Raw genomic sequence first — 16,467 nt, forward strand, 5'->3', positions numbered from 1 at the left:
GTCCCTCGAGCCCCGCCCTAGCAACCGCCCCTAGCAACGCCTAGCTCGAGCGCTCTGCGGTCTTATCGGCCCCGGGCAGGCCTTTCCTGTCCCCTCCCCCACGCCAGCTCGCGTGACGCCAGGTCACGTGATTGTCTTCCGGAAAGGCGGGGGTGAGTGGAAACACCGGAGGCGGGGCACCGGAAGACAAGGCCTTCGGTCATCAGGATGCGACCGGAAGGTTGTGTCGCCTAGTGCGGGTCGCGGTCTAGAGGTTCCGTCACCAAACGAAATGGCGGAGGCTGCTGTGCTGGCGTGGGTTCGCGGCCCCGGTACCGCGTGGAAGGCGCTACCGTGTGCCTCGGTCGGGTGCTCAGTGCGCGATGTAATCTACCGACACTGCGAAGAACAGGTGAGGATCGCGGTTCCCGGAAGTGGGGGAGGAAAGATCACCAGGCCAAGCTGGGTTCGTCGTGGGTGCTTCTGTTCTCTGAACATTTCGGTTTTTGAGACTGAGATTTCTCCAGTTTCAGGACTCATATGGGAACTTCCTCTACTATTCTATGGTTGTAGTTGTTTCGTCTCCATGTTGTAAGAGAAAACAACATTCAGTTACGGCACTTAGTCCAACCTTGATTAGAAACTCGTTCCGTTTCTTTTATCCCCAAAAATGATGCCTTTAAGGTTCTCTTCTCTTCTTACATTCACATTTTGGTTAGGACTATGCCTTCTTATCGACCCATCAGAAAACCCACCCAGGCCAAAGGACGGTTAGCGAAGGACATGAATTCATCCTGTCAGGGCCAGTTATTCACAGATGTTCTATTAACACCGTAGGTCCTTGGGCCTCTTCTTTAGAATCTGCCTGTTCTTCTGTTCCATGTGTATTCATGAAACCCTGGTCAAGTACTTCTAAAGTTCTAAGCTTTAATTCCCAAATAAGCGAGCTTTGACTGACTAATCGCAAGCCTCTTCAATCATCTAAGGAATTTACTGGTTTCCCTGAATCTAATTTTAATCTGGGCATTTGGTCTAGAATGGTTTTTCTTTATGACTACACCTTTCCCGAGTTATAGTCTGTTTTTTTCTGTTATGTTTCAACTTAACAGATGTTAAAATACCAAATCTGGTACTAAAGAGACTTGGACCATGGAGAAGCAATGGGTGCTTGCAAATATGGGATTTTCTTTCTTTTTTTTTTTAAGATTTATTTATTTATTTATTTATTTTTATGTAAGTACACTGTATACTGTCATTGTCTTCAGACACACCAGAAGAGGGCGTTGGATTCCAATACAGATGGTTGTGAGCCACCATGTGGTTGCCGGGAATTGAACTCAGGACCTCTGGAAGAGCAGAGCCACTGAGCTGTCTCTCCAGCTCCAATATGTGATTTTCTTTTTTTTCTTTTTTTTTTCTCGGAGCCAGGGACCGAACCCAGGGCCTTGCGCTTCCTAGGCAAGCGCTCTACCACTGAGCTAAATCCCCAACCCCAATATGTGATTTCCTAATTTGTTTGCACTTTAAAAAAAAAAAAAAGCAAGAAAGTTTTGCCCTATCACGTGGATGGTCTTGGCACACGGGAGGGCTGAGATTATTGGTGTATACCACCATATCTAGCCTTCGTTTTCTTCTCATACTGCAGCCTAGTGAGAAAAACAACCTTTTTTTTAACCATTTGATATTTTCCATAACAGTTGACTTTCAATGGATTCGAAGAATAATTTTCACGATTTGTTTTTAAACTTAAAATTGATCCATAAACAATAGAATCTTAACAATAAGAAGTGTTAGGACCCAGAAAAATGGCAGGTGTGATAGAGTGTGTGTAACCTCAGCCCTTGAGAGGTTAAGTTCTCGGCCAAGTCTTTGTAGTGGCTTTGAGACTGCCTGGACTACATGAAACCTTGTTTCAAAACAAAAGAACCTTGTATCACTTAGTCCTCAGATTTAACAGGGGTGATGTGCATGGGCTGTAGGAGGCCAGACATCCAGAAAAAATTGAGTTGTTTGGATGGCAGATAAGTGGAGCAGTTATCAGAGGGAACGTCTGAGTCTGTTTCTTTTTTCTTTTTCTTTTTTTTTTCTTCTTTTTTTTTTTTTTTTTTTGGTTCTCTTTTTTTCGGAGCTCAAACCCAGGGCCTTGCGCTTCCTAGGCAAGCTCTCTACCACTGAGCTAAATCCCCAACCCCCTGAGTCTGTTTCTTAATTATAGTAAATGTGAATACAAGCAGCTTACAAAGGGTAATTTGATGAAATAGGGAAAATCAAAATAGGTCAAGTTCACACCGCACTTTTTAAGGCAAACTGGTTCTGATCCATTTCTCAGGGACAGAATAAAAGCTTTGCCCTGCTGTTCATTAGCCTTAACAGACACCAGTAAAGGCAACCATGAGTTAATGGGAACCTCCCAGGGACCTACTGCAATAGCAAAATGCTGCAAGGATTTCCAAAAGCTACTTTTACTTGCTGGAAAAAAGTTGGTTTCAAAAACCAGAGACGAGAAGAACTCTGCTGTGGAGGTGTCAGCGAGAGGGGGGCATTCTGTTCTGCTCCTTTGCTATGAAGGCCTAGGTGTGAGAACAACTTATGATTAGGTTTTTAAGATTTATTTATTATGAGTACACTGTAGCTGTTTACAGACACACCAGAAGAGGGCATCAGATCCCATTACAGATGGTTGTGAGCCACCATGTGGTGGCTGGGATTTGAACTCAGAACCTCTGGAAGAGCAGTCAGTGCTCTTGACCACTGAGCCATCTCTCCAGCCCCTGGTTAAAGGTTTCTGAATACAATATTTAGTATCTAAAATTTGTAGTTCCAAGGATCCTGGGTATGCTCAACAGTTAGGCCTGACATTGGTCCTCACCGACCTGTAGTCCTCTCAGAACAGTGCTTTATGTAAACTTCCCCTAACTTCCATCTATAGTGATTCTTGCTTTTTGTTAGGGACTGGGGAAATTTTCCATGGTTTCTCTGTAGCTCCTCACTGCAGTGGGTCAGTACATTTGACCTTTGTGGACTGGAGGTTTGTCTCTGGTGCTTAGGCTCGTCATATAAACAATGTGAGGTGAACCTTAATAACTTAAGGTAGACAGTTTCATGGACAAAAACAGCCCTTCATCCCGATTGTTTTATGTAAATGGCCTCAGCCTCTCCCCCTTCCCTGCCTCATTTGCAGTGGTGTCTCCTGTACCTTCTCATCACTGAGAAGGAAAGCGACTGAGCTCCTCATTAGTGTTTCCACCTTGCAGCCCTGTGTGCAGCCTGCCCTTCTCTTGCTGTGGGTGAAATCTCAGTATTCCACAATTAATGTGTAGTTACCTTCTTTGTACAGTTAGGTTCTCTTGATGGTGGAGCCGAGGGATTCAGTTGGAGGATTTTCTACCAAACTAACCTGTAGGATGGTCTGGGAGTCATTTTCTTAATTGCTATTTGATATTGAAAGGCCAAGGCTACTGGGGGCTGCGCCACGTGAGGCAGGTGGGCCTGGGATGCATAGGAAAGCAAGATGGGCAAGCCCGAGCTGAGCGCTAGTCTGAAAGCTGTGTTTCTTCATGGTTTCTGCTTCAGCTCCTGCCCTGACTTCCTCTCATTGATGAACTAGGATCTGGGAGTGCAAACTGAAACAAATCCTTTCTTCCCTTCGTTGCTTTTGGTCATGGTATCCATCATAACAGAAGAGCCATTGGTTTTGAGTTTCCATTACATGCTGAGTTGGTTGACATAGTCGGCCATGACTGGCCCCTACATCACCATCAACCTCCTCCTCTCTGGCCTCCTTTCCAGGCTCCTTACTGCCTCCCACCTCATCTCCTTACTTTCTAACTTTGGAGTTTCTAGAGTTTGTCTTCTGATCTTCTTTCTTATGACTTTCCTCTCACGTGATTTTATGCAGTCACGTGACTTTAAGTGACATTGATATATTGGCAACTTTGTGTATGTTCTGTTTTTTTCAACTTTGATTCCTTTTTTTTTTTCCCCCGGAGCTGGGGACCGAACCCAGGGCCTTGTGCTTCCTAGGCAAGTGCTCTACCACTGAGCTAAATCCCCAACCCTGTTCTTTTTTTGAGACACTCTCTTCTATGTAGTGTTGTAGACCAGGCTATCCTAGACCTCACAGAGACCTGTCTGCCTCTGCTTTCCATGTTCTAGAATTAAAGGCAGGGTCACCTTTCCAGGCCAGTAGTTTGTTTTTTGTTTTTTGGGTTTTTTTTTTTTTTTTTTTTTTTTTTTAAGAGTGAAATCTAAAATCCTCACTGGGTATGGTGGTGCACATCCTGGTGTCTTTCAAGTGTGCATAGACAATCTAGGCTACATACTGAGATAAGAACTCTATGGGGTTGGGGATTTAGCTCAGTGGTAGAGCGCTTGCCTAGCAAACGCAAGGCCCTGGGTTCGGTCCCCAGCTCCGGAAAAAAAAAAAAAAAAAAAAGAACTCTATAAAAACAAAACAAAAACACCTAAAATGTACTCCTGCCTCTCCCTTCTCCTCTATCCCTACCTATACATGTGAGGGTGATTTGGCAGTTTTAAGTATTGGATCAGTTTTGTTATTAAATTGACCCCCAGTTTATAAAGGTCAGGAGAAATGAGTGAGACTTCTGCCTTACTAGGTCTGAGCCCTGTGTGTGCATGACTCACGTGACCTGTAGGAGAGAAGGAGGGTGCGTAGGTCACAGTGGAAGCTGAATCCTATACAGGGATGATGGGTTTAATCATCTTTGTTTTTAGCTCAACACATAGTGATCTAATCTATTATCTACTGTAGAATGATTAATAAAATAAAGTATTAGGCCTTGTCTAATGTCATAAGACTTGCTCTTGTCTCTAGGAAATTCCTGTGGAATGCTTCTTTGTGAAGTGCAATGGAGTCCTCGTTGCTGCTGGTGACAAGGTGTGCCATGGAGCTGTGTACAGTTTGGAGCCCAGGCTTCGAGGGGGCAAAGGAGGTAGGACGTGAGGCTGATAGCTCCAGGTAGCAGTGTCTGTGCTTTTTAAGCAGTGTGTGAAATGAACACACTTGTTGGTCTCTGGCATACCAGCCTTGAGTCATCTTGTGAAACCATTTATACTAAGTTTTGGGTAATAAGTTACAAATCTCAGCTTCTCCAGGCAAGCTGTTCTTTGAGAAGCCGGTCTCCAAGACTTTAGGGAGGTTAAATGATAAAGGTAACCATTGTTCCCTCCAGTTTGTTGAAGGGCATGCTTTCAACAGTCAGTGCCTGCTTTGATCAAGATTTGTCTCCTGGTGTATGTCTAAGCGTGACCCAAAGTCATCTGAGGAAACTGTTTTTCTCAGGTCAGGCAGACTAAGGTCCTGGGTGTTCTGGTAAGTTTAAGAAGAGAGCAAACAGGGTTGGAGAGATGTCTCAGTGGTTAGGAACACTGGCTGTTCCTCTAGAGAACCAGGGTTCAGTTCCCAGCAGCCACATGGCAGCTCACAACTGTCTGAACTCTCGTTCCTGGGGATCCGTGGCACTAGGCACGCATGTGCTACACATATCTGGGCGTGCAGGCAGAATACCCTTTCACATAAAACAAATAAGTTTGTTTTTCATTAACCTGGCTTGCATCCTTAGCCCTCTAAATCCATGTATTTTTGGTTTTAGGTTTCGGGTCTATGCTTCGAGCACTTGGTGCACAGATTGAAAAGACAACCAATCGAGAAGCCTGCCGGGATCTCAGTGGGAGGAGATTACGAGATGTCAATCATGAGAAAGCGTAAGCTATCCCTTGTTAGTTAAATCTCTGTCTTAGTTGGGGTTTTATTGCTGTGAAGAGATACCATGATCAAAGCAACTCTTCTAGAGGCAAACATTTAATTGGGGCTAGCTTATAGTTTCAGAGGTTTAATCCATTATCATGGCAGGAAGCATGGCAGCCTGTAGGCAGACATGGTGCTGGAGGAGGAGCTGAGAGGTCTACGCCTTGATCTAAAGGCAGCCAGGAGGAGACTGTCTTCTGGAGGAGACTGATTTTACACTGGGTGGAGCTTGAGCATAGGAAACCTCAGAGCCCACCTACACGGTGATATATTTCCTCCAACAAGGCCACACCTCCTAACAGTGCTACTCCCTATGGCCAAGCATTTTAAACACATGAATCTACAGGGCCAAAACTATTCAAACCACCATAGTCTCTTACAGTATTGTGACATTAAACATGACACACCTTTCTGGAGAAATATCATAATATGATTACTAATTGTCTAGGGAACATGTTTTTATGTGGTCAAAATGCTTGGGGGTGAGTTCTGGAAAATACTTTGTTAATAGAATTCCTGGTCAAGCACCACAGAGGGAGCATTGGTGAGTGCAGACAGTGTACTCGATCACCTGATGCAGTGAAGAGATTGGCGGACTGTGCGTGAGTGTGGCTTGTAAGACATGGCATACAGTTTCCTGGTAAACTTGTTTGGTTTGTTTGTCTATTGTGGTTTTGTTTTTTTGAGATAGGGTCTCTCCCTGTATCTCTGGCTGTCCTTTAGTTCACTGTGTAGACCAGGCTGGCCTTGAACTCACCTAGATCTGTCTGCCCCTGCCTCCCAGTGCTGAGATTAAAGTCGTTCGACACTATGTCTAAACTTGACTCAAGGCAGAATCATAAGTGAAACAGTACTAGAACAACAGTGCAGTTTGGTGGTAGAGCACTTGCTTAAGGTCCTGGGTTTGATCCCTGTGATCGCCCTCCCCCCTCCCCAGTAAATAGCTAGATAAATCAATGGCAAGTATTAGCACGCATTATGTCCTGTGCCTGATTGGTCTGTACTTTTTTTTTTCTTTTTTCTTTTTCTTTTTCTATTTTTCGGAGCTGGGGACCAAACCCAGGGCCTTGCACTTGCTAGGCAAGTGCTCTACCACTGAGCTAAAACCCCAACCCCTGGTCTGTACTTTTAAACTACTTGTTATTTAAACTACAGTGTTATTAAGTAACAAGAGTTTTTCAAGTCCATCACAGTGTGGGACCACCTTCATAAGTGTGGTCTACCATTGATCTAAGTGCTGTGTGACATGTGATGTATAAGCCTGTGTGTGAGTTACATCCCCTCCCTCCCCCAGGATGGCCGAGTGGGTAAAACAGCAAGCTGAGCGAGAGGCTGAAAAGGAGCAAAGGCGCCTGGAGAGACTGCAGCGAAAGCTTGCAGAGCCTGCACACTGCTTTGCCAGCCCTGACTACCAGAGGCAGTGCCATGAAATGGCTGAGCGTCTGGAGGATTCAGTCCTCAAAGGTAAGAGCGAGGATTCCTCCACATGCTGTGCAGGCTTCTGGAGCCAAGATCCACTGCTCAAAAGCATCTTGAGCGTTTTGGAGGAGGATAAGGAAAGCCTTAGAACCTCTCCTCGGAACCCAGCACAGCCTGTTGTCACATCCTGACCGTCCACCACACCCAGCCCAGCACACATGCAACATCTGAATGGCTCTCCAGAAATTCCTTAGGCTCCCAGCCTCTCTTCTTGGTCGTGAGTCTAGCCCCTAAAGTCTAAGCCATCTCTCCAGCCCATCTTTTTTTTTTTTTCTCCTTGTGCAGTGCAGGGCTAGGGGAAGTCTTCAGGAATTGTGTACACATCAGCACACCCTTTAAAGCGTCAGTGTAGCGTCCCGGGCCTGTCATGAGTCCAGTTGATCTAAAGGGACTTTTCATCAAGACGACTAGGATAGGAAAGAAATGGATATGAACAACTCCAGCTAGGAACCGGCAGCCTCAAGTCACAAATCACATGTTGTGTTTTAAAAATACTGTTCTAAGCTGGGTGTGGTGGTAACCATTAATCCCAGCACTTGGGAGGCAAAGGCAGGTGGATCTCTGTGAGTTCAAGGCCACCCTGGTCTACAAATTGAGTTTCAGGGCTATACATAAAAACACTGCATTGAAAAAATGAAACAATACATCTCCCCTCCCCAAATCTAGACAGTATCCTAGCTACGAGTGATGGTGCGTATGACTGCGCCACTGGAGCGGTGAACACAGGAAGATCAGGGATCAGGGTCATCTCCAGCTACACAGTGCTGAGGCTTGGACTGAATGAGGCCTGGTCGCAAGCAGGTGTGGTTCCACAGTGGGTTTTTTCCTATTTGAGATTAATCTCATAACCATATAAAATTTGGTATGACAATTTACATTCATCAGGTGAGGAACAGCCTTAACTAAGTCTGTGAAAACAACATAAAGAAACTTGTTGCTTTTTCTTTCTTTATTTTTTTTTAAAGAAATTTACGGGTCAGTAGTTAAGTTCAAATCCCAGCAACCACATGGTGACTCGCTACTATCTGATGAGATCTGATGCCTTCTTCTGGTGTGTCTGAAGACAGCGACAGTGTACTTATATATAATTAATAGATAAATAAAAAATAAACAAGTCTTTTTTTTTTTTTTAAGAAGTTTAACTACGGAGCTTCAGACATAGATTGTACCCTGACAGACACTGGCTAACTTTTCTTAGGTATGCAGGCTGCCTCCAGCAAGGTGGTGTCAGCAGAGGTCACGGAGACTCGAAAACGGCCTAACAGGTCAAAGACAGACCAGGGAGCTGGTGCAAAGAAAAAGAGGTGCTTTTGGTAAGTTCTTCCTGTTTCCTTCACATTGATCTTGGAGGACCTCTGTGACTTTCCATCTCGTTGTTGGTACTAATACCAGTTCTCCTTCCCCTCCTCTCTCCTCTTGATTTTCTTTTTCTTTTTTTAATTTTTAAGATTTATTTATTTTATGTATGTGAGTGCACTGTCACTGTCCTCAGACACACCAGAAGAGGGCACCAGGCCCCATTACAGATGGCTGTGAGCCACCATGTGGTTGCTGGGATTTGAACTCAGGACCTCTGGGGGAGCAGTCAGTGCTCTTAACCCCTGAGCCATCTCTCCAGCCCCTGATTTTCTTGTCTCCTTCCTTCCTCCCTCCCTCCCTCCCTCCTTCCTTCCTTCCTTCCTTCCTTCCTTCCTTCCTTCTCCCTCTTCCTCCTCCTCCTCTTCTTCCCCCTCTCTCTCACTCTCTCCCTCCCTCTCTCCCTCCCTCCCCTCCCCTCCCTTCCTATGTATTCATGTGAGACAGGGTACTGTTGCCCGGCTTCAACCTTGGGATTCTCCTGCATCAGCCCTCTCTACTTGGATCATAGATCACCAACCTGGGCTACCACATCCAGGACTTAAACACTTTTTTAAGTAGCATTGGTGGGAGCTCAAATTTCCAGAGTATTCAGGCTTCAGATTGTGTTGATTGGCACTCTGTACACACTAGTAGTCTTTTCTGCCTCAGAAGCCATTCAACAGAATCTGAACAATAAATTCGGGTGTGTACATGGGTGTGTGTGTCTGTGTGTGTATGTGTGTTCCTGACATTACACTCGAAACTTTCCCTTTCTATATTAATTTCAACTGTTGACAATTAGACACAGTAAAGCACCCCATGAAAATGCTTATGTCTGAAGGTGGCTGGCGGGAGCAAGGCACTCCTGTCTGTCCTCACGGTGGTTGAATGCAGCCCTCTGAGATGTTCCCTTCTATTTATGCCTCGGAATGTACTTTTCCGAAACTTGCCCACTGCCATCTTAAGCTAGCCTGTGCTCTCGCTATTTAGAGAGATATACTCCATCCAGGTAGAGGTGCAGGCTGGAAATGGTGTCATGCCCTCCTGCTGCTTCCCACAGGTTGGGCATGGAAGGACTGGAGGCTGCCGAGGGATCCAGTACTGGCAGTTCAGATGACAGTGAAGATGATGACCATGAAGATGCTCCTGGGACCTCGGGGCCTAGCTGCTGTGCCCGGGAAAATGGCAGTGATGGTGGGGAGGTGGCAGCAGACTCTCCTGGCAGTGTTCAGAGCTCAGGATCTGGTACACGCTCTGAGTCGCCTAAAGAGCTTCAGAACCCCATGACTGAGCCTGGGCAGGGCATTTTGGAGAACACAGGAACTGAGCCAGGAGAGACATCTACCAGGGAGCACAATGAGAGGAAGACGGTCACAGTCACAGAAACAGAGGAGACCCCAGCAAGGAAGGAAACAGAGAGTCCCGAGCCCACAGAAAAGGGCCAAGAGACAGGAGTGATTGGTGAAGACAGAGCTGCCATGGCTTTGTCTGGAGAAGACAGGAAAAGCATCCCTGCTGCTACCCCAGAGGGAAGCAACTCAGGAGACACGGTATGTTGGGGTTTGGTTTGGCTGGGGTGGGTTGCACGTTTTTTAGTCCTAGCACTCTGGATGCAGGGGCAGGTCAGTCTCTGAGTTCAAGGCCAGCCTGGTCTGCAGAGTGAGTTTCCAGGGCAGCTAGGACTACACTAAGAAACCCTGCCTCAAAAATAACCAAGCAAACAGGCTGGAGAGATGGCTCAAAGGTTAAAAGGACTGACTGCTCTTCCAGAGGTCTCAAGTTCAAATCCCAGCAACCACATGGTGGTTGCCACGTGTACTGGGATCTGATGCCCTCTTTTAGTGTGTCTGAAGACAACAACAGTGTACTCCTATACATAACTAAATCTTAACAAACAACAGAAATACAGAGAGAGAGAGAGAGAGCACAAGAGTGCATGCTCTAAAACTTGATATGTAGACCAGGCTGTCCCCAAAACTCTCTTCTGCCTCTACCTCTCCAGTACTGGGATTCTGGGCATGTGCCACCAACTCAGCCCTTACCACTTCTTTTCAAAATTTTGTATGCGTGGATGATCTGCTTGCATGTATGTCTGCGTGAAAAGTGCGTGCTAGGTGCCCATGGAGGCCAAAAGAGGGCTTCGGGTCCCCTGGAACTGGAGTTACAGCTGCCTGTGAGCTGCCTTTTAGGCACTGGGAATCCAAGCCATGTCCTTGGGAAGAGCAGGCACTGCTCTCAACCTCAGCCCTCCCTCTCGACACCCCCTTTAGTCTAGTTGGCTTTTGCTGTTGGTTTGTTTTGTTTGACATAGGCTCTCACCTCTGTGTCTGGCCTGGAACTCTGTATAGTCCAGGCTGCATGACTCAGGGCAATTCTCAGCCTTCTAAGTCTATGATTACAAAGTAATCCACTGCAGGGCTTTTTGCGGGGGGGGGGGTTGGAGGGGTGGTGTCTATCTGTACAGTAAATCAGTAAATGGTTATGATGCACATGTGTCTCCTTCCCAATAGCTGCTTAGTGAGAATCATTTAATCTACAGATGTTGAGAAGCTTGTCCCCTGTAAGCTCTGAAATTACACTGTTTTGCCACTAGGTGGTGTCCTTGGTGCCATGTTCTAAGATATGGCTTCACATATGGCCTGGTTTGGAATTGTTTTGTTGTTTTTTGTTGTTTTGGGTTTTTTGTTTGTTTGTTTGTTTTATGGTTGAGGAGAAGGTTTTCCATGTAGATAGGAGGGAGAGTATAGCCAGAGGCCTCTGAAAAGGGTCCAGACTGAGCTGGGCCATGGAGGGTTGGGGATGTGGAGGGATGGAGAGGGATGGTAGGAGAGAGGGCAAGTGCACCCATAACGGAGCTGAGGACCCAGAGAACCAAGAGAGGGAGTGACAAACATAACAGGTTTATATAAAACGAGAAGCTGGTGATAGGAAAGGAAGTCTTGTTTACGACAGGGTTTCACTGTGTAGCCCTGGCTGTGTTGGAACTCACTATGTAGGCCATGCTGGCTTCAAACTTCTAGAGATCTTCCCAAGTTCTGAGAGGAAACTCATACACTACCATGTCTGGCTTGTATTTGTGTGTGTGTATGTGTGTCTGTGTGTGTGTGTGTGTGTGTGTGTGTGTGTGTGTGTGTGTGTGTCTTGTATGTATATATGTATGTATGTGTGTGTGTATGTATGTATGTATATGAGTGTATGTGACCTGGTTTGTATTTATTTGTGTGTGTGTGTGTGTGTGTGTGTGTGTGTGTGTGTGTGTGCGCGCGCGCTTGTCTGTGTGCTTGTCTGTGTATATGAGTGTATGTGACCTGGCTTGTATTTATTTGTGTGTGTGTGTGTGTGTGTCTGTCTGTCTGTCTGTCTGTAAGGGTATGTGACCTGGCTTGTATTTGTGTGTCTGTCTGTCTGTCTGTCCGCCTGTCTGTGTATATGAAGGTATGTGAACTGGCTTATATTTATGTGTCTGTCTGTCTGTGTATATGAAGGTATGTGACCTGGCTTATATTTATGTGTGTCTCTCTGTGTGTGAGGGTATGTGACCTGGCTCTTATATTTATGTGTGTCTCTCTGTGTGTGAGGGTATGTGACCTGGCTTGTATTTGTGTGTGTGTCTGTCTGTCTGTCTGTCTGTCTGTCTGTCTTTATGTGTGTCTGTCTGTCCGACTGTCTGTGTGTGTCTGTGATTGCCCACATAGCCCATTAAAGGTGTCTGGTCCTTCAGCCTTATAGCTGTTTGTGAACTGAGCTACCCAGTCCTTGAACACTGAGCCTCCTTTCTAGCCCACTGTTTATCTCTAAACACACAATAACAAGACTGGATTGGCACTTTCAAGTTGACAAGTGTGCTGCTGTGTTTCCCACTACTAAATCAACCTTGGGTTTTCTTTTCTTTTTCTGTCTGTCTGTTTGTTTGTCTGTCTGTCTGTCTCTTTCTTTCTTTCTTTCTTTCTTTCTTTCTTTCTTTCTTTCTTTCTTTCTTTCTTTCTTTCGAGACAGGGTTTTTCTGTGTAGCCTTGGCTGTCCTGGAGCTCACTATGTAGATCAGGCTGGCCCTCTGATCCCTGTTCTGGGATCAAAGGTGTGCGTTGCCACCACCCAGCTAGAGTTTTCTTTCTTTCTTTTTATTTATTGATTTTTTTCAAGATTTATTTATTTAATGTATATGAGTGCACTGTCGCTGTCTTCAGACACACCAGAAGAGGGCATCAGATCTCATTACAGATGGTTGTGAGCCACCATGTGGTTGCTGGGAATTGAACTCAGAACCTCTGGAAGAGCAGTCAGTGCTTTTTTTTTTTTTTCTCTTTTTTCTTTTTTTCGGAGCTGGGGACCGAACCCAGGGCCTTGCACTTGCTAGGCAAGTGCTCTACCGCTGAGCTAAATCCCCAACCCCCAGTGCTCTTAATGTCTGAGCCATCTCTCCAGCCCTAGAGTTTTCTTTCTTATGTGAGACAGAAAAATTGTCACCTGGATGTAAGGGTCTGGTCTCCTGTAGAAGAGAGAGGCCCATTCCTTTATCATTAGATCTGAGCCTCACGTTCTGTTCATTTGTCCTTTTAGTTGGGACCTTTAGCTTACGAGCTGAACCATCTCTCCAGCTCCTGCCTGGAAATGACTATCCCAAGAGCTCTTGTGAAGGTGAAAGGAGAGGGCAGAGTCCTCACATGCGTGCCCACAAATCACACACAGAACATTGTGTTTCAGGGATCAGGGGAGATGACTCAGAGCACTGGCCTCTCTTCCAGAAGACCTGGGTTTGGTTCTCAGCACACACATGTGCACAGCTGTCTTTAACTCTAGTTCCAAAGGATCTGATATCCCCTTCTCGGCCATGAGGGCACCAGACACACACACACACACACACACACACACACAGTTCTCAGATATACCTGTAGGCAAAATACCCATACACATAAAATAAAATAAAACTTTAAAATGGAAGGAAAATCCTGGCAGGGCATTAGAAGTGTTTAGTTTTGTCTTAAAGTCTATAAAGGTGTTTTTAGGTAGAACAGCTGTAAAATGTACACTTTTTTTTAATCACCATGTGAGTGGAAGCACACTGGCCTCAGCTGTGTAGCTAGAATTGAAAGCTCTAAGATTGTGGAGCTAACAGTTTAAGAGGAAGGGGTGGATATCCGCCAGTATTAAACTTTTGGGTGCCTTCTCTTACTTGTGATAAAATTATAAGAGTAGGTTTGGTCTGTATTACTGTTCAGATTCTATAACCAGTGAAATCTGAAAAGAAAAAAGTAACATTAAGAACGTGTTCCAAGGGCTGGAGAGATGGCTCAGAGGTTAAGAGCACTGTCTGCTCTTCCAGAGGTCATGAGTTCAATTCCCAGCAACCACATGGTGGCTTACAACCATCTATAATGAGATCTGATGCTGTCTTCTGGCCTGCACGTGTACATGCAGGTGGAACGCTGTATACATAATAAATAAATCTAAAAAAAAAGGTATTCCAAGCTGGAATGATGGGGCACACTTCTAATATCCCAGCATTTGGGAGGCAGAGGTGGGAGTATTACTGAGTGTTTGAGGCCAGGGATACATACATAGCAAGACCCAGTTTTAAAAAGCTGAAAATAGATGCCGGATATGGTGGTGCATATCTGTGTCGTAGTCCTTGAGAGGCAGAGACAGGAGGATGAGGAGTTCAAAACCAGCTTCAGCTACATAAGCAAATTCAAAATTAGCTTTGAATACTACGTGAGACCCCATCGTGGGATCGAGGGGAGGAATTGTATGCATGTTGCTGTCCTGAATGTGTCTAGATACTGAGATGGCAAGTCAGTAGCTGGGTGATAGTACAGTGAATGGAACTTCCTAAAAGTAGAATGTGGTCAGTACTTAGTCTTCTGAGGAGGAGGAGGGGGAGGGGGGAGGAGGGGGAGGGGGAGGAGGAGGAGGGGGAGGAGGGGCTGGCTTTAATGTTTCTTTTCCCATCAGGCTCTTGGTGTGGAAGCTCTGGATCTGTCGGCATTCAGCTGTGCAGCCGAGTTGGAGTTGCTGGGTTTGGAGAGGCTCAAGTGTGCACTGATGGCCCTTGGACTGAAGTGCGGGGGAACCCTGCAGGAGCGTGCGGCCAGACTCTTCTCTGTCAGAGGCCTCTCAAAGGAGCTCATTGACCCAACTTTATTTGCCAAGCCTTCAAAAGGGAAGAAGAAGTGAATTTTCTCAGCACTCTCCTGGTGTTCGACACTTCTTCCAGTGTGATGGACTTGTGGCCAATGTTCCTTTTGATACTAAAAGCCAGTTTTTTAATAATTCAGTTCTGATTAGTCTCTTTTCAATGGTACCTGGGCTTGAGGTTTTCATTGGAGGAGAAAACTTTGTATCTTATTCTTTCTGGTATTTTTGTAAGAGACTTACTCTATAGGCCAGGCTCACCAAGAACTGTGTAGTTCACTTTGGTCTGAAACTGGCAGTGATCCTCCTGTCTCAGGCATGAGCCACTGAGCCTGCTTTGTCAGAGGTTTATACATTTCTTTGGCTTTATATATTGTGTCATTTGGGTAAGATGTTTCCAAGAATTCATTTGTGTAACCCACAGCAGTCAGGTTTATAGACACGGCTATTCATAACTTCCATTTTAAAAACCTAGTATAGTGTGTGTTACCAGGGGTGGAGCTAGCCAGGCTTCCCACACGGGATTTTTATTTCAGCTGGGGGGCCTGTCTATTTTGTTTAGTTTTCAAAGAATCAGATTTTTGGCTTTGTGGGTTTTCTCAGTTGTCGTTGATCTCTTTGGCTTTTTTTTTTTTTTTTTTTTTGTTCGAGCTGGGGACAGAACCCAGGGCCTTGCGCTTCCTAGGTAAGCGCTATACCACTGAGCTAAATCCCTAGCCCGATCTCTTTGGCTTTTGAGTTTATATTTCCTCTCCTACATGCCTTGCATTTACTTTATCATCTTTCTTTAGCTCCCTAAGTCTTAGATCACCAATTAGAGATTTTATTTTTATTATTACTTTTAGTATATTACCCAATTAGTGAGTGTTTGTATTTTCTCTAAATGTTTTATTGATACTGACTTTTCAGGACAGAAGGTACCCTGTATCCTCTTTATGACTGACCTAGGATAGGATCTGACGATCTGTGCTGTGTGCACATTCTCACCGAGCACACACTCAGTGGGCAGCAGGCTGTGTGCGAGAACGCCTGTGAGTGGTTGGCCAGCTCATTCAGGTGACCAGCCTTTGCTGGTTTATTTTCATAAGAACTAAGAGAAAACTCAAATCTCAATTATGATTGTGGGAATTGCCCCCCCTTTTTAGATAAAAATAACTTAATTGGCGTTTGCTAAGTTTTCAGTTTTATATTAATATAGTGATCTTATATATGTTTCTGCATTGCCTTAAAATGTCTGTCTCTGATGGGTTTGGGATTTTTTTCCCATCTGACAATTCACACATGGATACAGCGTGTCCTGATCTGGTCCACCGTGCTTCTTTAATTCTTCCGTTTTTACTTTATATCTTGAAGCTACTGTTAGGTCTTACTTTCTCCTTCTTATTGAACGGTTGATCGTGAAATTCCTTCCTCTCTGGGTTTCCTGTTCACCACGTATTATCTGAAGCACAGCCCTCCCCCTCCAGCTTTCACCTCGTCTCCACAGTGCGCGGTTCTGTCCATTTCCTCTTTCCTGCTCCTTCTGTCTACAGTGGGTGTCTGCAGACTGCACGTTATTGTCTCGAATTTGTGTCTGTTCTATCACCATCACCATCACCATCACCCTCATCATCTGGGCCCTGTCTCTGATGATGGGTCAGCGGTGAGTCACAATCATAACATTTTCTTTGGGGGTGTTTCAGGCATGGTCTACTCTTCTGCCTTGTAGTGTGGTGAGCTTCATGGTTTTGTAAATTTATTCTGTTAATTAAATTTGGAAACATTTTAAGCAA

The 16,467-nt window shown here is 45.3% G+C and overlaps 1 protein-coding gene across 3 annotated transcripts; it reads left to right on the top strand.

Moving 5' to 3' along the window:
• The first annotated feature begins 203 nt into the window (after nucleotides 1–203).
• Nucleotides 204–16,467, top strand: Sde2 (spliceosome associated SDE2). Of its 3 annotated transcripts, none has more exon segments than NM_001024970.3 (7): nucleotides 204–391; nucleotides 4,814–4,931; nucleotides 5,592–5,703; nucleotides 7,041–7,210; nucleotides 8,424–8,538; nucleotides 9,624–10,113; nucleotides 14,516–16,467. In NM_001024970.3, coding segments are annotated over 7 exon segments (1,347 nt in total). In that variant the 5' UTR covers nucleotides 204–271; the 3' UTR covers nucleotides 14,738–16,467.

This window comes from Rattus norvegicus, chromosome 13 (assembly GCF_021556685.1).
Source record: "Rattus norvegicus strain SHRSP/BbbUtx chromosome 13, alternate assembly SHRSP_T2T, whole genome shotgun sequence".
Classification (NCBI taxonomy): domain Eukaryota; kingdom Metazoa; phylum Chordata; class Mammalia; order Rodentia; family Muridae; genus Rattus; species Rattus norvegicus.

Excerpts from the sequence above, each read along its gene's own strand:
- Sde2 (XM_087580355.1), top strand. The coding sequence starts at position 7,042 with ATGGCCGAGTGGGTAAAACAGCAAGCTGAGCGAGAGGCTGAAAAGGAG. Across the intron at positions 8,539-9,623 it reads AAGAAAAAGAGGTGCTTTTG|GTTGGGCATGGAAGGACTGG; the intron begins GTAAGTTCTTCC and ends TGCTTCCCACAG. Across the intron at positions 10,114-14,515 it reads GAAGCAACTCAGGAGACACG|GCTCTTGGTGTGGAAGCTCT; the intron begins GTATGTTGGGGT and ends TTTTCCCATCAG.